This window comes from Myodes glareolus, chromosome 16 (genome assembly GCF_982192425.1).
Source record: "Myodes glareolus chromosome 16, mMyoGla1.1, whole genome shotgun sequence".
In the NCBI taxonomy this organism is placed as follows: domain Eukaryota; kingdom Metazoa; phylum Chordata; class Mammalia; order Rodentia; family Cricetidae; genus Myodes; species Myodes glareolus.
In genome coordinates this window covers 44,648,270-44,673,586 of record NC_142041.1, presented here as the reverse complement: position 1 = coordinate 44,673,586, position 25,317 = coordinate 44,648,270, and the positions used below count along the sequence as shown (strand labels likewise).

General features: G+C 35.6%; 1 protein-coding gene across 6 annotated transcripts in view; it reads left to right on the top strand.

Moving 5' to 3' along the window:
• Positions 1-25,317, top strand: part of Epha7 (EPH receptor A7) — a 152,063-nt gene that overhangs the window by 115,505 nt on the left and 11,241 nt on the right. The window contains exons 6-14 of one of the 6 annotated variants that reach the window (XM_048420221.3): positions 7,807-7,931; positions 10,452-10,620; positions 14,773-14,881; positions 15,693-15,748; positions 19,951-20,064; positions 20,972-21,157; positions 21,805-21,866; positions 22,935-23,144; positions 23,831-23,980. In XM_048420221.3, the coding sequence (XP_048276178.1) occupies positions 7,807-7,931; positions 10,452-10,620; positions 14,773-14,881; positions 15,693-15,748; positions 19,951-20,064; positions 20,972-21,157; positions 21,805-21,866; positions 22,935-23,144; positions 23,831-23,980 (1,181 nt within the window). Of the gene's footprint in view, positions 1-7,806; positions 7,932-10,451; positions 10,636-14,772; positions 14,882-15,692; positions 15,749-18,630; positions 19,459-19,938; positions 20,065-20,971; positions 21,158-21,804; positions 21,867-22,934; positions 23,145-23,830; positions 23,981-25,317 lie in introns of those variants that run through there. The other 5 variants (XM_048420220.3, XM_048420219.3, XM_048420218.3 and 2 more) reach the window with 5 other exon arrangements.

The window sequence follows — 25,317 nt, the reverse complement described above, 5'->3', positions numbered from 1 at the left end:
GCAGATTTCCACCGTCTTTCCACAGCCCCCTTTAGCTCTCTCCTCACTGAGGCAGAACCTTTGATATTAATGACTTAAAAAGAAGGTGGATATTTTGGCTCATGGTTTCTGGGGTTCCGTCCCATTATGATCATCTCTGCTGAACCTGGCCCTGTGGGGAGTCACAGAATTAAAGTCGCTGGAGCATGTGGCAGAGGTTTCTGAACCCATTCCGGACACGAAGCAAACAGAAAAAGACCAGAACCAGGTGTACCCTTGAAGAAAATGTCCCCAGTGCCCTCCCTCATCCAAAAATGCCTCACCCTGTGAAATTCCACAACCTCCCAGAACTGAACCACAAACAGTGGCTTGAATTATGTTTCTACTGTCTACTTTCAGGAGATGAAATATCTGGAATTATTAGTCAGGTAGAATCAAAACTAAGAAATGGGACTTGAGAGCATAGATTTTCTCCTCTTTCTAATAAAATGCTTTATGATGCTATATGATTCTACTTCTTCACAACAAAATAAAAACAGCACTATCAACTTTGTAGTATTATTGTATGGAAAACAGAATTCAAGATGAAAACCATAAGACTAATTATGAATTGTATAATATGTCAGCAAAGAATTTTCCAAGTTCCTAAGGATCGAAGAAAAGTCTATTCTGCATCTGATAAGTGCCAAACAAATACTGGGTGACACCAGCTAGACCAGCAAAGAATGGTTCCTTTTCTTTTAACTTTTTTTTACATCTATCTTTTCTCATTTTACATGCCAAGTCCAGTTCCCACCCCCTCTCCTCCTTCCATTCCCTCCACCTTCTCCACCATCCCACTCCCCAATCTACTCCTCAGAGATAGTAAGGCTTCCAATAGGAAATTAACAAAGTCTAGCACATTGCTTTGAGTCAGAACTAAGGCCCTCCCCAGTATATCTAGGCTGATCAACGTATCCCTTCAAAGAGAGTGGATTCCAAAAACCAGTACAAGGAGTAGCCTTAAATCCTGGTCTCACTGCTAGTGGCTCCACAGTCTGCCCCAGCCAAACAACTGTCAGCCATATTCATAGGGCCTAATTTAGTTCTTTGCTGGATCCCTTGCTGTAAGACTGCAGTTGGTAGGCTCCCATTAATTAGCTCAGGTAACTGTTTCAGTGGGTATCCCCATCATGGTCTTGCTCTCTTTGCTCGTATTCTCACTTCTCCCACTCTTCGACTGGACTTTGGGAACTCAACCCAGTACTCAACTGTGGATCTCTGACTCTCCTTTCACCTGTTGGTAGATGAAGGTTCTATGGTGACATTTAACATGGTCATCAAGTCAAGGGCAAGGCCAGTTCAGGCACTATTGCTTAGAGTCTTAGCTGAGGACATCTTTGTGAATTTCTGATAATTTCTCTATTTCCAGGTTTCTAACTAGCCTCATAATGACTCCCTCAATCCATATATCTCTTTCCTTGCTCTCTGTTTCTGGCCTTCCCCATCTTGACCATCCCATTCCCTGAAGCTCTTCTCCCCCCTGCCCTTCTCCCCTCCTCCTCTTCTGCCCTCATTTCTCTACCAACTTCCATGCTCCCAGATTTCTCAGGAGATCTTGTCTATTTCCTCTTCCTAGGGGTATGGTTCTCCTTGTTACTTCGCTCCTCTGGGGTCATGAACTACAGGCTTGTTATTCTTTGCACCACAGCTAGTACCCACTTAGGTGTGAGTCCATACCATGCTCATCTTTCGGTTGAGGGGCTTCAAGGTTGTTTCCAGGTTCTGGCTATTACAAATAATGCTACTATGAACATAGTTGAACAAATGTCCTTGTAGTGTGATTGAGCATCCTTTGGAAAAGAATGGCTCTCAAATGCTGACTGAAAAGCTACATGACTCCTCTCATTGGACTCCTTAACCTTTCCCCACCGTTCTGTGAAGCTGTTTCCAAGTTCCTCTGTAAACAGGGCTGTGTGAGGAAGAAGTCTCACTAAAGAAAGTTGCCTGATTTATACCTGCTATTTTCAGAAGTATATATACAGAGGATGTTTTGAAGATTAAACATGACAGAAAGGAAAAGTTAGTTTTTACGAATGGATGTTTAGATAGTCCTTCAGGAGAGCTGGGCAGAATTATATGTGTCTGGGAACTCCACCAACAGGAATTGCAACAACACACAACACTGACCCTGATACATTTGACTGAGAGATTTTGATAAAATGCTTGGACACTTTCTAATTTCACATCTGAACAGTAGTTTACAATTGTCTAGTGATTCTAGAGAAGAGAACATTATTCCAGTTAATATATTGGCAGATTGTTTCTGTAATTGTTGCTTTAAAGAAGTGGAGTTCTGTTCAAATGAAGGAACAGGGATTTTACCAGTTCTGTTTTTTAGTCTATTATACGGTTGAAAAGATGCCTTTTTAACTTCCGCATGCACTTGGGGAGGGTTCTACTCAGGATGCTTGGTCAGGTAAACATCATGACCACTTTTTCATAGAACTTCATGTCTTAATGACAGCTCCTGTAAAAAATATAAACTTATTTCATACTTATTTTTGTTCAACTACTTGGTTTAAAATGACAGTTTAAAAAAAAAACAAAAAAACTAAAAGGCACCCTTTTCTCCAACTAGATTTTTTTAAGGACACATAGGTCACTCTTCATTGCTTCCAATTCCACTTCCTTTAGTCTTTTTTATGTGCTAAAATATTTTAGTTATTATTTATAATATACTGTTGACTCTTTTTCATAGGAAGTTAAAGCTTAATAAAACTGTGTGTTGACATTTTATACATGTTTCTACTTGTCCCCCAATCAAATTGCTATATTTCACAAAAACACAATGGAACAATACTTACAATGATTACCTTGTAATTGAAATAAATTATATGTATTTTTGCTTATTTTAAATTGTGAAATAATAATATTGTTTGGGAATAATAAGAAGGCTAACCATAATGAAATATTAAGGTACTAATAATGCATGAGACTTTTACTTCAAAAGATGCTTACAAACAAGTTCTGTATTGATAATAAATAGTGACAGAAGTGTTTAGTGATGGAAAAATTGTGTTATTGCAGAATATGTATTGCATAGTGTTCTAAAGAATCTTCATTTCTACCTTTTGCAGTCATCTCTGGAAATTTACAAATGCCAACATAATTAACAAATATGTATGCATGCTCATAGGACATTTCATACTCATTGATCCATCTTTTCTCATTGCCCCGCTACAATTACTGATAAATATTCACTTTGTTCTCTGACATGCAGTTAGAAAATCTGTTTAGATAAAATGATGACTTCTATAAATAAAGTACTTTTAAAAATTCAAAAACAAAACAAAGTTCAAGAGCTTCATTAAAATTCTACTGTACACATACAAAGTTTCTTCTTTATGTTGAGAAGTGTTTTTCCTGATACAGTATTGTGTTTAGGATTTGAGATAAAAATTATCCATATGCCATTTTAACACTGGGTCTCACAGATAACATCATGATACATGCAATCACTCACCTTGATTATAGAAATAAAAAAATTGAAGGTGTATAAACTTTTTGGTGTGATAAGAAATTACCCTCAAACAGAATAACTTAAAACAACATTGAGTTATAACCACAGTTTTGTGAATCAGAATTTTGGGCAGTACATTGTCATTCGGTTCAATCCTTGGCACTAAGTTACATCAGTCTGTTAGCTGATCCAGGCTAGCCTGCATTCTTTTCTTTTTTCTTCCAAGTTCCCTTTCATTTTATTTGATGTTCTTGTATTTGTAATTTTAGGAGTTTTAGGGAAGAAACGCCTCCAGACTCATTTAGTTCTTTGGTGCTTCATAAAGGACTGAAGTATTCATTTCTCTGCTGTCAGCCAGGGTCAGTGTTTAGTCCTAAAGCCAGCCTCCATATCTTTTGCTGTTTCCCATAGAATCCTTCACTAACAGTGTACTGATTCTCCTTTATGATTCAGATCCCTCTTCCAAAGCACATCTCCGACCCTATCTGGGGCATCTTCCCAAGTTAAAGTCTATAGTTTCTTTTTCACCTGCAGTATTCTCTGTGGGGTCACTGTATCTCCTACACTGTGTTTTCAAATAGTCCCTTTCTACTTCATGCAGGAAAATGTCCATACCTGTGTGTGTGAGTGTGTGTGCATGTGTGTGTGCGTGTGCACACACACACGACATACTTTACATTTTAGAAAGGAAAATTTGAGGCCTTATTCTGTTCTGTTATTTAAATATAACTTGGAAGTGGAATCAGAAACCAATATAAAAGATTGTGTATAGCAGTATAGATGCTTGAACTATGTAAAATATCCCTCAGTTTAGCTTTAATTCATCCTGGTTATAGATTTTAAGCCCAAAAGCTTCATTTGTGTGTGTGTTGGGGGGTGGTGGAACCCAGGGCTTTATTCATGTTATGAAAGCATTCAACACAGAGCTGCACCCTCTGTTTTGCAATTTAGCAATGGCTAGGAAGTAAATGAAGCTTTCATTCTGTACAGACGTCCTAACCAGTTGGCAGGCAGGCCATGGCCCTACTTGCGACCACCACCTTATACATTTCTGCGCCTTTGATCCAGCTGCCATGATCCAATGTCTGCTCTCAGCTATCACGGCTGTAAGAGCTCTGCTGTGCAGCTCTCAGCAAATGAGATGTGCAGTCTGACCTGCGTCCCACAGCTGGACCAAAGCTTCATTTTACCAAACTAAAACCCCAAATTTATTCAAATTTACTTTTATGCCTCATTGTTTACTTTTAATTTCTGGTTTCATAAACCTTACCAACTTTGGTATCATGCTGTTGACATTAACCATTTTCAACCATGGCAAGCATATCTTACATTCCTAAGATAGTATTGTACCACCACTTAGTACTCATTACAAATACAGTCGACCTAACCATGTATAATATGGCTTGGTTTTACATGGCGCATTTTATGTACCTCTCATGGCATGGAAGAAATTTCAAAAACCAAGAAATTCTTGTCTATTTATCAAGTTGAAATCACCATATTTGAATATTTCTAGAAATATAGGTGAGAAAAGTATGTGAATCATTCAATAGAAATACTACAGAAGATTATTTTAAGTGATTCCGTGATGTCTAATAATTTTCCCAAATGTTTCCCAGTTCATATTATTGCTTACTTACTTATTAGCTTCATATCAGTTCCAAGTGAATTATATATTGGTTTCATTTTAATAAGTATGGACATTATAAATTAATGCCATACCATGTAATTGGTTGTTAAATGTTCTATAATTTAGCTGCTAGATTTCATTTTTAGAAACAAACGATGGGTTATAATTAACCTAGCATTTGGTGTGAGTGGAGTCTTGGTGAAACTGCTACACTGTGATTTTATAAAGTAAGAGAGGTTATGACAAGGTAACCCAAGAGAGCATTGTGTCTTAGCATAAGCCTATGCCGCTCTCTTAGCTCCTTTTCTTTGTAAACTGACCTTCTTGAAATCTGTAAAGTTTAGAGATCGCTGTGTTATACATGATAATCTTTTGGGGTGCATATCTTCTATGCCTAAAATATTAAAACTCAGGAAAAATATCATCATTTTTTTAAAAAAAAAAACAAGTCAGAACCTTGTATTTGAAGGTCCTTTCTCTTCTATAGCTCACTATTCTCAAGGGTCAGTTGATAATACTTTCTGTCTTTGCCCTCTAAAAGTGGGTGGCTGGATACAATATCAGCAAGAGTTTAAGCGTCAAGTAAGTGCCCCCAAAAGAGCAGTGTGTCCTTATGGGCATAGCTTCTCTTGTGCATAGAGGAGAAATATGTTGTGGCATAGTGCACCATTAGAACTACAGGATGAATTTCAAAATATTACAGATTTCAAAGGCTTTTGGCACCCTTTTCCCCCAAATCCTCAATTACCATAATTATATCCGTGAAAGTTCTTTTACAGTTTCAAATAGTGAGCGTAATTTTAGTGTAACTTTCAAATATCAAGTCCTGTTTTACATTAGAGTTTGCTCTATGTAGCAGAAACTAAGTGAGCTGTATTTATAGCCCACATTTTCACCATAGTTCAGAGAATCCAAGGATTCCTATTTATTTCATATTTTAAGAAGGCAACTGAGCAAAGCTTGAATAGTTCCTCAAAACTACAGTATACAATGTGTGTTACTTGAAAGTGGCCAGAAGACTTAAATGTGTTCATTCATGTTCCCTATTTCTTCTGAATCATTTTCACAGTGCACACCTAAATAGCATGCCTTAAGCGGAGAGCTGCAGCCGGGTGTCCACGCCACTGTACTGCCCTTTGCAGTATTTACATTCAGGCTGTGCTCTAGACTTTGTAGTAAATGAGACTCACAGAAACTGTTAAATATAGTAAATGTCACCTTATCGTTTCTTGGAGTTGACACTTCCCAAAGCTATGGAGATCCCTAACATATCTGTCTATGAGCTGGGCTAAGCATGGTCTTCATGAGTCTAGAGATCAGTTTGCACAGTTGCTGTGAAGGCATAAAAGTTGCTGAAAATGATTTCTTCCTGCAAATCTGCTTCATTCCTAATGTACCAGATATGCATTTACCTGTAAACACAGTACACTGAGAACTTCACCTGAAATTCCCTTCAAAAGAATTTCTAGGTTATTCTTTGTTAGTAGTGTGAGAGGCAATGGCATCATGAATCTTCCCTGCCCTTCCTTCAAAACTGCAAAGCAAGGAAGCTGTGAAAAATAAGTTTTCTGGACTTTGATGCAAGAAAGTATTAAGAAGTAGGAGAAACAAAATAAAGCCAAAGGGATAAACATCAGAAATTTGTTTAAATGACTTTGGTCCCATATAATTGCTTTTCTGTCAGCAGGATTATTAACAATTTTGGACATCTGAAAATTAAATTAACAGCCTGAAAGTATTTTTATGGAATGAGATAGACCATGATACATGAAACATAATGACCCCACTGAAACTCAGCCAAGTCGGTGCAGCTACTCACTTAGGCAGAGTAGCCGACTAGTTAATCATCACCAAGCAAATTGGACAGAGCAAATTAGCTTACTGAATTCCAAAGCCTCAGCTACAAGAAAGAGGATATGCCACTAATTATAATGAAGGAACTCTACGCATACTATGATCAGCATAGAAAGAGAAAGCAAGACTTTAGCTTTGAACTGCCCCGACTGAAGCTCTTTAGGGCCTGTGTTACTATGTATGCGTTACATATTCCAGACTGTAAAGCTGAGGATACGTCATGCCCAGCTTGGCAAAGGAGAAGCCCAAACATTTTCTAGAATCATCTCCTAATGAATTGTAAAACTTTTCACCAAAGTTAATTGGCATTCTTTGAGAATGCATACACAGGGCCAGTCACATATATGCAAACACATACACAAGTGAAAACAGCATTTTAAAGTGTGTACCCTTCAAGTGAAAATTGTTCATCTATTTCATGAACTTTTATCTACAGTATTTAGATATTTTATTTCTTTTGAAAAGTGTATTTCTGTTTTGTGTAAAATAAATATTTGGACTCAGTTTATCACTGGAGATTAATCAGAAATCATATTTTCTAGCCTTAATTAGCATTCATTTGCTTAATTGTCATTCTCAGCCCCATCATTTCCATTTTTCACTAACTTGAACAATGCTATCTTCTGCTGTTTGCACTTTAATTTAAATTTCTATTAAGGTTTATGAGCAGTAATAAGGTCCTCTTTGAATATTCATTAGCTTTTGAATTGTGAGCTATGAAAAGGTGCTTTCTTTTACCTTTAATGAAACTGGCACCGCATGGGACTGATCAGTTGTGACACTGGATGTGAGGCACCCAGCGAATTTCCTCATTGTTTATTGACACCTCTTGTCCAAACAGCTCCCTCGCAAGTGAGTGGAGTAATGAAGGAGCGGGTGCTGCAGCGGAGTGTGGAGCTTTCCTGGCAGGAGCCGGAGCATCCCAATGGAGTCATCACCGAATATGAGATCAAGTATTACGAGAAAGTAAGTGGGAGAGAACTGCGGTGTGAATGGCGCCTGATGCCATCCCGGCACTGTCTGCTGGTGCTGGTCATTGCGCTACTGTTTGAGGCCATTCCAGACTTCCTGTTTACCATTCGCTGTTCTTAATAACCACCTCCACCACCTCTGCTTCACGATTACAACCAAGATCTCTACTTATTAGCTTTCTGTGTCATACTAGTGAGAATACTGGTATTATATTTTTTCAGTTTTTTAATATGATAGTTAGATATAGAATGCTCTAATGGCACAGAAACTAATCAATCCAATATATTTTGAAAACTGTTCCTTTCACTGTATTTGTGGGTGTAATGACACTTTAAGTTAAGGTTTTGATAGGATCGATGTCTTCAAATACTGTCATCACAGCTAATGATATTTTGTATAACATGTTTATAATGCCTTTCAGCACTAAAATAAGGAAGATGCTATTTCAGTTTTTAGATTCTCTCTGAAAGTTATAGCATTCGTACAAGATGGTTACATCGCATGGCTCTTTTTCTATAGAACGTTCTCTCTAAAACTCATGTATTGATCCTGGTCTCTCCTTAGAATGACCAAGTATTATTAATAAGAAATATGTCTATATAAGTATGTACAGCAGTTGCTTATTTGGAGAGGAAATAAAATAAGAGGCCTATTCACAAACAGTTCTCTGAGTTCCACCACACACACACACACACACACACACACACACACACAAATCTCTCAAAATTTAAAACACCCAGTATACCAATATTAGGTATTATAATTCAAATTGTAATAAATGATACTTTATCACTTTAACTGAGTTAGGTGAATGCTCCAGCACTTAGAACTACTTCACTATTTAGACGTGATTATGAAAATAAAGTCCTAATATTTTGGCAAAATTTGGGATTGCGTTGACTTCCTTGAAATCAGTATAATTCATTGGCAAGCCCCTCCATCCTAAGAAGAAACAAAGACAGCTTAAAATAAGTGTCAGTGTTCACATTTGAAATAATTTGGCTTACTATTTTCATTCAGATTTACTTTCTTCTTGGCCTCAGTTGCATTTTTATGCCTCAGCTTTGTGTGGAAAAATACATTTCTTTTCCAATCAAATGTGCTTAAAGGGGATCATTGTTTTTAATGCTGCTTTTGGAGTATCTGTTTCGCTGTAATCCCTAATTGTTATGGGCCTTCTTGAAATTGGCAGATTTTAAAGTCAATAAAGCACATTTTACAGTACAAGGTGGCAGGGTTTCTCACAGGAAATTTACCATCTTTTGCAACTCTTTGCTGGGAAATAACTGCATTCAAATTGCCGGGCTTTATTTGCATGACAGAAAGAGAATGCATTTACAGCCGGTAATGTGTAAAATAGGCAGTTATTGGAATGTTGTACTGGAACAGTGGGCTTTGCAGTGTGAAGACACAAGATCTGTGTTTGTTGCTCAGTGACTGTGAATTCTTTCTAGTTCTGTTCAGTCTATTCATCAGCTATCTATGACTACACCTATAATACCCACGATCATTTTTATAAATGATTGTGCTGATCGCTGTCACGAATCAACTCCATAAAGTGAGTCCAAGTCTTTATTTCCACTTTTAAAGGAATCAGTGTAAAGGTAAATAAATCAAGGGGTTATTTTCAGATTTCAATAGATAATTTTGACACTGGTACTTGCAGAAGAAAACCAAACACTACCCCAAAATTTATAGTTAAACAAATATAACATTTTCAACTTCATAAATGGATTAAGAAAGTCACATCAATGAAAAGTTTTTATGTGCTTAAAGTTTCATATTTAATTAATTTTTAAGCTTATCCCAAATATATGTAAAATTCCACATATGTAATATATATATAATATTATATATATATATAATATGCCTAACATTTGTGAAATTTTACAAAATGGAAAAAATATAAGCTATTGTTTTAATGAACTTTGCAAGCCTTAGTATTTATATTTAAAAAGAAAGAAAAGTTAAATTTAAAATAATGTCAAACCACAACCATAACTCACATATTTTACTCTCAGACTATAAGTTGTAATTAGAAATTAGTTTTCTTCTTTTTCTACTAAAAGTAACTTATGTATGAGTGTGGTTGCAATATTTAGCTGATTTTTTTTTATTTAATAGCGTGCTTGATTTTTGGCACATAAATTTTCTTTACTCAGAAAGTAGTTCTAAGAACCATACAGCTATGTGAAGGTCTCTACTAAATTAGACATTGATCAGATGTACTTATATTTTGGTCAATAGAGAAATGTGACTAAATAGTTATAGACACTTGTTTCCTGTCCCAACACAGCAAAAGCCCAAACACTGTGCTCATTTTAAAGAAGTTATTTCTCTTTGAAATGTATACACCAAAGGCTTGTTTTTCATTGCATTTTATGTTATCTTAGATACAGTTAGTATTACAGTATTGTGGAAGGTAGAATGTAGGCTCAATTAAACAATAGCAATGCAGGACATCAAAATTAATTACCAGAATCAACTATTAAATCAACTTAAATATCATTGCAGGATCAAAGAGAAAGGACCTACTCAACACTGAAAACCAAGTCCACCTCAGCCTCCATTAATAATCTGAAGCCGGGAACAGTGTATGTTTTTCAGATCCGGGCTTTCACTGCTGCAGGTTATGGAAATTACAGCCCCAGACTTGATGTTGCCACACTAGAGGAAGCTACAGGTAAAATGTTTGAAGGTAATTACCATCTTTAGTTCAAATTCTTCACTTTATAACTGTCACTTGGCTTTTTTGGTTTTTGTTTTGTCTTTTTTTTGTATTGAGGGTAGTGATTTTACATAAAAAATAATTTTTATATCTATAAATGGACACATATGAATATAAGTGGTCCATATAAATGTCATTCAGGAAAATAATTATTAAATGTTCTCTTTATATCTAAAATTTATGGTATCAGTCTTTTAAATGAGTACTGTATTAATATATTAAAAGTGAAATCAGAAATGCATGTTGGTCATTCTCTGGTGTTGACACAGTTTTTTGTAGAACTCAGAGTATTCTAACTCAAATTATGTGCACCTAATAGATTTCTTTACAGAAAGACCCCAAAGTGTAATTGGGTAGATAATAGTTATGCAATTCATGATTTTGAGTTAGCCAAAGCTTTGTGCTTCTAACAATGGTCTCAAACATTGAGGATTCTGAAAGAACCCTCAACTGTGTTTCTTTTATTTTGACTTTTCTCCCTCTGCCCCCTGCTTTGTTCTAAATTGGTTCAGTTTTGTCAGAGAATCTTAAATACATATGAAATATAAATGAATGTCCTGGAACTTACGACTCAGCCTGAAAATAGAACATAATCAATATGTTTTAAGCCCTTTAACAAGTGCTTATATTTCGCAATGTAAAATAAATTTGTATTTAAAATATATGACTGTGTTGAATATAACATACGTACAGTTACATCATGAGATTTCTTTCCCCGCAGACTGTGCTCAGAGCACAGTAAATACTGCTTCTGGTCACTCTTCAGCTGGCCTAAGACCTCAGAATATTTCCACATTTGAGAACTTTTGATTCCTCCTGATGGTACTGCAGAGACTCAACATTTACCCAGTGGCTCTTTTCCTGTCTTCTGTTGACATTCTAGTAGTGTTCACATAAAATTTTAAGTAAAAGTAATTAAAGATGCATTATATTACTTTCTTTTTTCACTTTTCCAAAATATTTAAAGTAATGAAGCTTTTATTAGAACTATTTTGCATGCAGAAAAGCATTATAGTTCTTTTAAATGCTAGACTAAATTGACAAATATTCTTGGCATTAACCAAAGCTTGGTCAATTTGTTAGCTAAAATCTTCTTTCAAAATATTGTTATCTTTTTAAATGAACAACAAAAGTACATATAAAATCAATCTGAAGTTTCCATCATTTGCCTAGAATTATACATGTAAAATATCAATTGAAAAATGTTGCCACAATGTGCTATAATGGGATGAATGCCCTTGTTTTATCAGCATCATTAATTGTGATATATATATATATATGACAAAAAATAAGGATATCTATGTTTAACAGCTCCCGAGAAGCTACTAAAAGAATTGAAGTAGATATATCAACACTGAATCAAAAGAGTGGTTTAGTATTGAGGTGTATCTCCATAGTTACCAACTGGCGACATTTTCCTAACTTCACCTCATACTTTTTAATGCAATGAAACACTTCATGGTTCGTTATATAGTCTTTAGTTTTGAAAACTTTGAAAATGAATCTTTATTTCATTCTGACTTTGAAAATTGGGACAAACTCTTTATTTAATGAGTTCGAATTTTGTAAATATTTTCACTATTCCAAAAGGAAGTAGAATTCAAAATTAAGGTGAAGTGTCAGATGCTGAGCGATCACATGAAATTAATGTTGAAATGGTATTTTGTATTAGAAACCACATTGTAATTTTTATTATTAGAATATCCTCTTCCATTTAGATGTAAAATTAATGAAAGAATCAGTCATATTTTTTAAATTTCTTCAACCATTGACTTGCCAATGCATACTGTAGTGGTTAGTGCATAGAAATCACTCAATGAATAAGAAATGACTAGGTCACAGCAACTTGAGCAAGGTTATCAGGATAATGAATACGAAATGATTAGATCATCCCAACACCATCTAGGTTATCAGGACAAATCAGATACAAGTGTTAGAAGTCTTACCTTGTGATATTCATGTGTGTGATTCTGGGTACACTCCTCTTTCTTTAAATGCTGGGATAGTAGTACCCAAATTAAACTCATACACACTAAGTATTATTGATAGTGCATAGTTTGAAAAGTTTCTAATTGTCCTATTATGTAACTAAACTATACTCAACAATTTTCTCCCAGAAACATATTTTTACTCTTAAGAATATTAAAAAAACATCAGAGGTTGTATTTATGATAAAACACAGCTTAATAGTCTCACCTCTTTTAGCCATTAGCGTAATGTCTTAGGTCTTGGAGCTTCTGAAAAACTTGATACTGCATTTCTAAACAAATGAAAGTGTAAAGAGATAAAAATATGCTTGTAATATGAGTAAATAATATTGGCCTTCCAGATTCCCTGGAAAGTTCTTGAGGACTCTTAGGGATGCCTAAACTACACCCTTGAGATTTGCAACTCAGCACGCATGATGCTCTAAGAACTAGGTACTCATAAAGATGTGTGAGGCATTCTAGGTGTCCTCAGTCTAAGCTTAGTGAAAAAGTGTGTCAAGTTCCTGAATTTTGGCCATAGAGTTAACTATGGAAGAATGCAAGATGCAGCATTACCATGCAAGAAATGGTAATGTAACTGTGCTTAGAAGCAAGGCCGGAGGGAAGATTGTCCCTAGAAGAGGGCCCTTAGGCACTATAAACAGAAATTATCAGACTCTTCCATATCACCAGCATCCCCAACTCCCCTTCTGCTTAGAGCATCTACTGTCTTTGCAGTTTTTAAAAGGTGATCTTCAGGTTATGGCCTCAATCGTTACTTCTCAATTGTTCTTCCCTTGACATAGGTGAAAATTTTATTGATAGAAGTCAACTATTGAAAGTTTAAAGTTTAACATTAAGTACCCACATGCAAATAAACATTCAGGAATGTTGATTCACCTTTCAATTGAGCTCAGTGTTTCCACTGGAACATTGGCCTCTGAAACTAAGGGAAGAACTGAGTCTTAGACAAGCAGAGAATTGACCCCTTGGGACTGCTCGGTGCAAAGCATTTCTACCCTTGAGTGTGTAATTGTTTCCTTTCTCATGAGAATTATTCTGTATATGTAAAAAGCCAGATAGACACACACATAACAATAATAATAATAATAATAATAATAATGAAAATGAAAGTCATGCTTTCTTAATCATATGTCTATTAGGCTGTAACTCAGATTTAACATTTAAAGGTTATTTACCTTAAAAAAGATGTTTCCTGCATTCAGCTATCTCTAGAGACCGATTGCCAGGTGACAAATTAGGAAGAGTGTGTAATACATGCATTCAGAAACTACCCGACTAGATAGATATCTTTATAGTTTTTCTGTTTAGTATAGGAGCCATCTCTTTAGTATAGGTTACAAAGGTAAGGGGACGTTCTCAAAGGGAAAAGACAAGGGTAAATTTGACAAAGTCCAGTTTGATTTAGGGGTGGGGACTGCTGGCAGAGGAAAGGCAGTACTGCGTAGGTCAAACTTTATGCTCTGGAGACTCAGTCCCTTGCCACCAACAAGAAAGATATTTTCCATCATGCCTGGTATTAAAGACTATAGTTGTTGATTGTTCTAGAAGTAGCTAAGCTATATAGGTTTGACTTTATATATCATACAACTGGGTAATTTTTGTGCATACATTTTCATTGTATATCATGTTTACTGATTGAATCTATCCATCTATGCTGATTATGAAAATATCCTGTGGAGAAGATACACCAACTGATATAGAACAGGAAGTCATAAGCTCTTCTTTTTTGAGGCTTGGGTTTCTTAAATCGCAAACTGCTATAGAAGATATGACTCATGGGCTTATCCATGTAGATACTGTAAAGACGTACAACTGAGCTTCCATTGATGATCTTAGAGGAGTTGTTAGTATGTAACTGGAAGACTACAATTCAATAATTGTAAGACATTCTTAAAATTGAAAAAGTTTATTTTTCATAAATATAGCATCTCCTTCTAATCCTGCCACTTCCTTAAAACGCACAAATAACTGTTGGTTTGAATTTAAATTTGCACTGTTAATTAAAATGAATTTATTTGAAATTAGAAGTACAGTAAATGATCTGAATTGTTTCATCTTCAGCCTCTCGTGGTCCTCCAAGCAGTACATGGTTCTGAACATCTATCCTCTCTTTCAGCAACAGCAGTCTCCAGCGAGCAGAATCCGGTTATCATAATCGCAGTGGTGGCTGTAGCAGGGACCATCATCTTGGTGTTCATGGTGTTTGGCTTCATCATTGGAAGAAGGTAGAGCGTAGAATTCTAGGTTTTGTTTGTTTGCTTGGTTTTGTTCGGTTTTTTCAAGACAAGGTATCATTGTATAGCCCTGGGTGTTCTGTAACTCATTCTGTAGACCAGGCTGGCCTTGAACTCAGAGATATGCTTGTCTCTGCCTCCCAAGTGCCAGTGTTAAAGGCTTTTGTCACCACTGCCTGACTTATGTTCTTCATGCATTTGACATAAAATATGTTGATTACCCAAAAGTACCAACCCTTTATACTTATTCTATTAGAATCTTATTAGCAAATGTCAATACTTCTTTTCTGATATATTAGTTTGTGCATTTTTTGTGCTCCCCAAATCAAAGTACACTATAAATTTGATCTCTTCCTCAGTTTAAGGTTAAGGAGTGTTATAATTAATATTAGGTGAATATGTATTGGTTACCTTCAGGTACTTTTCATAATAATTGCAGAAGAACCTTAAGGAGAAGTTATTTCTTTTAGTTGTGTTTTCAACATTTGTGAAAAACATTTAAGATTTTTGACATGTTCCTGTAAAACTATAAAGGCAGATGCTAATTGATATATCTCAACACCACAAAACTTTAAGTCTTCTGGTCTTACACAAAGACTCCATTTCCTGTGCATATTTTGATCATGTGTATTGATTGACACATTATTACCAAGTGGTTCACCACTGTGAGAAAATGTGTATTTGTGTTTGTTTATACCTCTAGCAATCATATTGCTACATAGCATTGCTCCTGATACTGCATGCTAATCCATGAAGCAAGATCATCTAATAATCTTGCCACACATTTCCTTTTCCCCCCAAGGCACTGTGGTTATAGCAAGGCTGACCAAGAAGGGGATGAAGAACTCTACTTTCATTGTAAGTGTTTGGCTTTTCTTTCTTTCAATATACCCCCAGTTTGAGCAGGAATCTGATTGTTTCTACGGGCATGAGTGAATCCCTAATGCATCATGCTTAGAATTCCGTAATGAGCTCAAAATGTAAACCTATTCAGAAATGTCACAGATTTTTAGAATATTGAGCCTCTTTCACGTCACAGTTTTTGCCTTTAGCAAACCCTGCCCAGATGTTGTCATCACTACAGTAGTGAACCATTAAGTGCAGCACAAATGTTTTCTAGTTGGGAGTGTCATTTTAAGGTAAGATGGGCCCTTTATTCCATCCAGTGAGTTATGCTCCCAAGAATCACAGAGCCCAGGAGACTAATGATCACTAAGATATACTTCCTAGAAAACAAATAGTATAATGCCAGCTCTAATCCTCTGATACTTTTCTAGGAATGTGAACTACTTGGTTCTTAAAAGCTCATGTTAGAAATCAATTCTGAAGGAGGCCTATAAATCTAAGGAAAATAGGGGAAAAACATTATTTTTGTTGCAAAATGAATGGCAAATGGAAATAAGGGCTTTGAGAATGAATGTTAGTTCTATATAAAGGTGAATAAAAGCCTAAGAATCATATTATTTCCATTCTAGAATTAACAACACTCTTAACTAAGCATATAATTTCTAGTTTTAAGACTTGGAGACATAGAAACCAAGTATTTTTATCCTTTTTTATTTGATAAACCTTTTATGACATCTGCAATACGTAAAATTCCTGACAATGATGTAATAGTTGCTTATTATATAAATGGTCACATTTTTCTTATAGTGTCTAAGAAGATACTATGATGCACCTATTGTAAAGTTTTAAGAGTGTTCAAATGGCACTCAGGAATTTTTAATCATTTTTAAATGTCCTCATATCTTGAGAAAAGCAATACTCAATCTGAATTGTGTGGCTCAAAATGAAATTACACTTTACTAAATATTTGTCCTTTGCATTTGTTGGAGCAACAGTCACTTTGGCTTTAACTTCTTTTAAAGAGGTGACTTTACATATCAATGATCCAAATAGAATATGAAACTGTAAAATGCTAACACAGAAGCCAGGAAGGCATGTTCTCCACAAATACTAAAATGAAAGGAGAGATGACTTCATTTCGAGACTTAAGCTTCAAGTTCTCTCACTTTTATCAAACCCCTCCTAGGCTCTGGGTTGTCCCAGGCCTTTTTCTGGATATATATTGTATAGGCATTCTCTTTAAGTTGACATCCCAGACTATATACAGTTCAAACCTTACATACCTTAAGTCTACCTGCCTCCATGTGATTCTGTTTCCTCACTCTTGTCCTTGGACTAATTTGCCAGTAGGTTCCCTGTATAAAGGCATCATTAATGAGAATCACATAGTCAGTTTATAGGTAGAAGAGAGGGAAAGTACGTTTTCCCCCCTCCTTTGTGATAGGCAAATAGATAACACTTCCAAAACAAGGAAGAAACCATGTTTCAAGAAACATTGAAATCCATGTCTCTAAAATTTTATTTGTATTGTAAAACATGTACAAAATGAAAATATAAGACCTGGAAAAGATTACTGGAATCTCTGGTTATACCCACATGTGCATAACTTATTGGTGCCGTTACTTAATATCATCTGACTACCAATATGTCACTTTTCACTTTTCTACTGGATTTATCTAACACGTTCTCAGAGTATCAGATATATGCTAGTTTGTTTGCTCTTAACGTACAGCATGATGCCCACTTTAAACAGAAACACCACTTACCCAAAACTTGTTGTAAAGCTTTATGTTTGATTGTCATCATTCTCTTTTAATATTTTGAAGCCATTCACCTTTTTCACATTTTGCATCCAGTTTTTAATCAGAAGCATTCAGAATTGAGTGTCTTAATTGTTTATGTAGACAAGATGAGCTTGGTGTCTATAAACAGATGCCATTTCTGGCAAAATATCTGTAGGGGTCTTGAGACATTTAACGTTAATGAGAAATGTAAATGATTTATCAGAACACATACACAAACATTCACACATACAACCATACTCTCAGACAAGACCAAGCAATAGACTGGAATATTCAGAAATTATGCAAATTTTTCCTATAATTTAGACCATACACTTTAAAATGAATAAGGAAAAAGTAAAGTGTGCTTAACTGCTCTGTCCTGGTGAACCGTGTGTAGTTTTGACATTCTTTTTTGTTTGGTATCCTATCATTCCATTTGAGACAGGCCCTGTATCCCACATTATGGCTTTATCTAAAAGACTTAGCCGTTTACACACTGGTGTCCTTTTACTCCTTTAACACATGGGCAGTCTTCGCAGGTGCAGTGAACACCAGATTTGATTTTTACAGGAAGTTGGAAGCAAGCACTAACTGTCCCTGATTTTAACAGGATATCTAATATATTCATTTGTAGCAGGTGCCCTGGCTCCCCAGAGCTCCACGCCTCACACTTTAAGATATAAATACAATGGAGGAGTCTAGTGAGGCAGTTCCCATTTACATTTTGTTTCCTCCTACCGTTTCTTCTTACAATGTCTTAGGATCCAAGCTGGGTAGTATTTCATGTTCTTATGCCAAAACAGCTTTGGCCTGTCAAAATGTTTTATGACAGCTTGAATAAAGAACCGTCAGAGACCGGTTGAGATGCAGAAGGCTACTTCCAATCTAGTTTCCTTATCAAAAACAAAAACAAACAAAAACTGAAAGAAAGAGAGAGAGAATAAAAAGGGAGAAGATGGCTCTTTCTCCACCTGCCTGACAACCTAGGAGGTTAACCTATTGTTTTCTTCCCTTCTCTCTCTCTCTTTCCCCTCTTCCCTGTACTTCTCTTTTTTCTCTTTCTATCCCCTCTCTCTCTTTTCTTCTTGTGTTTTTTTTCTTCATGTTCAGCTTTAGTAACAAATGAGCATCTGTCAGTTTTATAAACTGCAACAATAATTGTTTAAGACAATCAATTTTGGATAAACAATCAACTACAGCAGAATAAATCAAGATTTTTAAACCCCAATTTCCCTTTCTACATTCCGCTTATTTCGTTGTTATATGTTCATTTTTTGAATCTGATCTTGATCTAATGTTATGACAAAAGCACAGTTAGGCTGCAGTGTAATATATAAAGACGTTGTTCTGAGAGTAGAAAGATTCAATGGAAAGATTGTTTGGTGGCTTTGTTAAAAAATAATAAAGACTTTTTAAGGATATAGTGTAATTTTCTTCATTGCATTAATATAACCAAATATGCCTACCTATCTTTGTCTTGAACCAAATGAGTAGATTTGGAATACTTTATTGTAATTGAATTTGATATAAAGTTGACTTAGCATTATCTTTTACCTGCATGCTTCGAGGTGCATTGAAAGATTTTAACTTTTAAGATGATACTATGTTGTTTGAATTTTGACTACCTTTTGTGAGGCATACTGGCTACCTCTTCGTACTAGCTAAGATCTTCCAAAGCCTTATGATGAAAAGTTCATATAAATCATTTCTCTTTCAAATCACTGTCATACTTGGTAACAGATCCCAGGAATACTGTAAATTTTCTAATTTACTCTGCACTTTGTATATCCAGCTTCTATTACCCTCAAGGTGAATATTAAACTATGTCTTTTGAATATTTCTCTTTGATTTTGTGATAGCAGTCCCTCATATCTTGTACTAATTTTATGTATATGTCAACAGTGGTTGGTCTTTAAAAATAAATCAAAGAATAAGTAATATGTCTAAATGTTTTTTAATATTGCTGTCAGTGTAGTGGTCTATCTGTACATAAAATGTCTTATTTCCCTGGTGTATTAATCTGATGGATTGATTGATGGATAGGTTAATCAATGTGTTTTCAAGCCCATTCCAACCCTCGGCATGGCTTGAAATAGGCTACGATGGCTCTGAGTTTAATCAAATCTCTGACCCGATAAGCACAGGCACGTCAGAAATTTCGGTGGATGTCTTTGGTTGATTTACTGGAAAAGCAATTCAGTTAGGAACCTATGAGTTGGATCCTATGCTCCCTATAGAAGCTTGCAGATAATACCTAGACGCCAGCAGACGGGAGTAGTCTGTTAAAACTGCTGTGAATGAGGTGATGTGGAAGCAAGGTCACTGTTCCAAGGAGCACTCTGCATAATGACAGTCCTGGGCTGACTGCACAATAAGTGCTTTGCTACATCACAGTCATGCTTTCTTACATCATTACAGTTAAATTTCCAGGCACCAAAACCTACATTGACCCTGAAACCTATGAGGACCCAAATAGAGCTGTCCATCAATTCGCCAAGGAGCTAGATGCCTCCTGTATTAAAATTGAGCGTGTGATCGGTGCAGGTAAGGCTGTTGTGGTTTCCTTATTCAGCTGTTCTATTTAGCCAAGATCGAAAATCATATATCATAATGACAGCCAAATAATTATACTTCAAGTGTAGAACTCTTACATTTACCTGAACGATTGGAAGCAATGAGACTATACTTGTTTATGAAATCTTAAAACAGAAATGGAAAGGGAGCATGTTGTAGAGTTTGAATATATGTGATTTCAACTGGGTTCTTAAGATGCTGTGCTATTAGCTACTTCATAGTCACTCCTGCTGTTTGACAAGAATAGCTTAGAATTTTAAACATCATAATTTTCTTGAATCTTGATGGATTATGCATTCCTATCTTTAAAACTGCCTTTTTTCTCTTTTATTTGTAGCCATTAACCATTGTACCCTTTACATGTATGTAGAAAATGGTACATAAATTCATTAAATGGAACACTATAAAGTTTAATTTTTTTCACCCCAAGGTGCTTATATTTAGGAAGTGTAATGCGTATAAACTCCACATTTTAAAAATCTCTAATAGGTATTGTTCCTTAGCCTTTAAAAGCAATAGCAGTGGTTGCAATTTGGTAACGTGCCCTGATGTTTTAGTGAGTCGATATTTAGGACCTAAAAATTGACTCTGAAAGGCAGTTTGTTCACCTGTGAAGTGACAGCCTATGGAACACACACTTAGTGAAGCTTAACTACTGTGACTGAACAAAAGTGTGTCTCCAATTTTAATTTTGTTTCTCCCTTCATTTCATAAACTGTTTCACTGCATATGGAAAATAAAAATTCCCCATCTATTTGAATGCATTTCTTTGCACTAAAAAATGCTATATTAATTAAAACTTATTTTAATCCATTGTCTTTGAAAGCATGAACCATTTCCGCAATTAAAACATGTCTGCTTGTTCTTTTTACTCCAGGAGAATTTGGAGAAGTTTGCAGTGGTCGTTTGAAACTTCCAGGGAAAAGAGATGTTGCCGTGGCCATAAAAACCCTGAAAGCTGGTTACACAGAGAAACAAAGAAGGGACTTTTTATGCGAAGCCAGCATCATGGGGCAGTTTGACCACCCAAATGTCGTCCACTTGGAAGGGGTTGTTACAAGAGGTAGACACCGGTGATATACTCATTTTTTTATATAAGATGCGCTGGAAATTAGTGATCTTGCACGTTTGATTAAATATCAAATTGTGAACACATTGCATTTCTAACAGATTTTTATTGGTGTGTATTAATAAAGAGCAATTATTTTTGCTGCTACAGCAGAATATAATCAAAGTATACACGGGATAGATTTGAAGAATGAATCTCAGGGCTAGGATGACTGATTGATGCTTATATTTATCTTCAAAGGCCATAAAAAGTGATGTGGCTCCTCTACATTTTATACCATTTCACATTTTTTATTTATTTGTTTTATTTTGTTGCTCACAAGTTAGACATGAAAGGGTAGCGTGTGTCTGTGGCTTAGTGCATTGTGAACATATTCCACGCTGTATGTCTGCCTGAGCTTAGTCCTGTGACTAGAAACACTCCCTTCTGACCCCCTCAGCTTCTTCGAAGAGGACCACGTTTTGTGGTTTGTTTTTGTTTTGGGGTTTTTTTATTTGTTTGTTTGTTTTATCTTTTGGGGTTTTTGTTGTTGTTGTTGTTTTATTTTGTTTTGGGGGCGTGCTCGAAAGAATGAGAGATTCTTAAATGTAGGTCATAGGTTGTGAAATACCATTTTCTCCATTTCTTTATTTTATTATTAGGGAAGCCTGTCATGATTGTGATCGAGTTCATGGAAAATGGAGCCCTGGATGCATTTCTCAGGGTGAGTTACCCCGTCATTTTTCCATGCACCTAGAGATGGGCTTGAGAGGGGTGCAGGTTGGTGAACTTTGTCATGAAGTATGATGTGTAAATGTGTAAATTGTGTGAAATCAGAAAATTATCTTGGAAAAGTAACAATTCTAGACTGGGCTTAATTAAAATATTTAATAAAATTACTTGTTAATATTGTTACTTAAAGTATAGAGGATATTCCAAAGCTGTATTATTTGAATGTACACACACACACACACACACACACACACACACACACACATACATACACACCACACAGAGGAGAGGAATTAGAGGAATCCTAATTGTCATGTCACCATGATATGTACAGTATCCAGTTTTCTGAAGTATCACTGGGGAAATCCACATTTTCAAACCCACATCCTCCATGTAGTAAGTCTGTATCCGTTTAGAATTGAATGGTAGCCACTTTGCCTGGGAAGGTTTCTGGACACTGCAAGCTAGTACACTGTTGTGGGGTAGCTGTTCAGAGTTGTGTGCCTACCAGCAACAGCCAAAATGATGAAAGAAAGTAAAAGCAGACACTACTAATCATTTTCTTTCCTAATTTTTTATTATTTTAATTCACCATTTGACCAGCTTTTTTGTTTTGTTTTGTTTTTTCTACTTAGAGAATACACAATACATATGCATCTTTTGCTTTGTGCATTCTTAGATTTTTTATTTGCATGTTTTCGCATGCAGGGAACACTTAACCTATCAGGGTTTATTTTTTGTTTTTATTTTTGAGTTCATTCTGTCTCCTAGCCTTGGCTGAGATTTTTGCAAGTAATCAAGTGGATATTTCTTATAGCCAATTATAATCAGTTATCATGAAAATAACAAATGCATAGAAATAACTAGGTGTCACCATAAGTCTATTAAATTATTGACTATCATCTCAACCAACATCTGCTATTTTCTCCACGAATTATTTATATTACACAGTAAATTAACTAAGACCTCCTATTATATGATGGTAAATTGCAAACATGCATACTTTTTTTTCTGGTGATTTTGTTCTCCTTAAAGGACTTTTTATTTTGTCTTCCTGCAGAAACATGATGGGCAATTCACAGTCATTCAGTTAGTAGGAATGCTGAGAGGAATCGCGGCTGGAATGAGATATTTGGCTGATATGGGATATGTTCACAGGGACCTTGCAGCTCGCAACATTCTTGTCAACAGCAATCTTGTCTGTAAAGTGTCAGATTTTGGCCTGTCCCGGGTTATAGAGGATGATCCTGAAGCTGTCTATACAACTACTGTAAGAAAACACCAATTACTGTACTTCGAATACCTAAGATATCCCAAGCAAGCAAGAAGGACTTAATGTAAAACGAAATATCAGGGGACATCCAAATTGACCTCAGCTTTTATTGTTTTTCATGTGAGGGATTTGGTATTATTATTCCAATCTACACTAAACCCAGAAAAGAGTAATGATAGTACCACATCTCACACTGCTCTTTTACAGCACCTGACTTAAACTATATTAATATTATATAGTTAAATCCAGCAATATCTAGTTACTAACCTGTTATCACAACAGCAGATATAATCATATTTAATAAAAGTTCCAAAAGAATGAGTATGCTAACTCATAGCTTTTATGATATAAGACAGGAAGGCTTATGTGAAAATTTCCTTGAATACCCCATTTTTCCCTCCAGTTTACTGGCAGCGTAGTCTAATTCATCATTATCTATTCATTAGACCCTTGCCGTGACACCACGCAAGGTCCATTAAGTACAGTTGCCTTAGAAATGAGCACATAATGAGAGCCTAATAGAAAGATTGGTAACTCGGAGTACAGAGAAGTTCAAGGTTCACAGACCCGATGCTGCTGGGCTGTCAGCTCATGTGGAAATACTTAACATAGCTGATGGTGTGCTCATAATGGCTATATGTGCTACCGTGCATATTTAAAGTGTCAACCTCTTTTTATAACAGGGAGGAAAAATTCCGGTAAGGTGGACTGCACCCGAAGCCATTCAATACCGGAAATTCACCTCAGCCAGTGATGTGTGGAGCTATGGAATTGTCATGTGGGAAGTAATGTCTTATGGAGAACGACCATATTGGGACATGTCGAATCAAGATGTAGGTTACTCATTGTACAAATAAGACTCACACGTTCATATCCGCTTCTAGCAAACATAGTTGATGGCTCGTTAGGGATACATTTCAATAAATTGATAGAAATAGTTTATAAATTTTTAGAAATAGTCTCCTAGCTTCCCACCATTATTAGTGTTAATGATGATAATAATTATTATGAACTTGAGATTGTCTTGGTTTTATTTTGTTATTTTTATTTAGAATAATTACTTTCTCATTTTTTTATTGTAATTCTATTGGAACAATGGGATATAAAAATGATATTTCTTCCTTATTCGTGATCATGGTACCAATAGAAGTTCTTAGAGAGTTGAGTAAAAGCCCTGCAGCAGAGCAGGAATATCTTAGCTTCCACTTAGAAAAAGAATGTCACCAGCAAATGAAGTAGACCTGTATTTATTTACTAAGGTGATATAGACAAAGGCAAGATGAAGAATCAGCAACAGCCAAAATTCGGGTGTTTTCATTAATCAGTAACTTGGAGTCACCTGTAACAAGTTCCTGGGGCTTTTAAAATCACAGGCTGTCCACGGAGGTGCTTGTGGGACTTCAGATCTCTGCATTAACTGAAGGATGTATGCCCGGGAAGATGGAGGTTTTTAATCATTTATAGTGTTTGGCACTTTGAATTGAGCAATAAGCTTTTTCCTGTTTTTGTTTTGTTTGGAGTGTTTCAGAGATAAAATCTAAATGATACTTCCTTTTGGCAGGGGCAGAGTTGCTATTATTTGACAGGTTTCAGTGTCAAAGATTTCATGGACTGTCAAAATGTGGCAAGCAAATCCTTGGGGCAGAGAAAGGGAATATTTACATCCCCAGACACTGCATAGAGTCTCATCTCTTTTGGCAGTTTCCTTTCATAGTAGTTTCAAACATAAAAGGATTGACAGGAATATGAGATGACTTAAACTCAAAGTTTACTTAACTTCCAAAAATAACAGAAGGGGTTTGGATGGGAAAAAAAATTCAATTTTAAGTTTAGAAATTACCTTACTTTTTTGCTTTTCCTTAAAATAAACGTCACAGTTAAAGAATTGTTATAACAAAAAATATTTTTGTTGATCTAATAGCATCATAACTGGAATGAGTTTAGTGTTGACTTTAGTGTTTTGCACCAGCATTTTATCTTTTTCATCTTGAAGGTCTGAGTTCAATTTGAGCATGGATTTTTATGGTACAAAAGATTACCCACATACTGAATTTATAAAGACAAATTAGTGTTAATATTCTTATTAGATCATCATTCTTTGTTTTACAGTTAAACATTGATATATTACTTAAGCAATTATGCTTCATTTTCAATATTGAAATTAAAATAA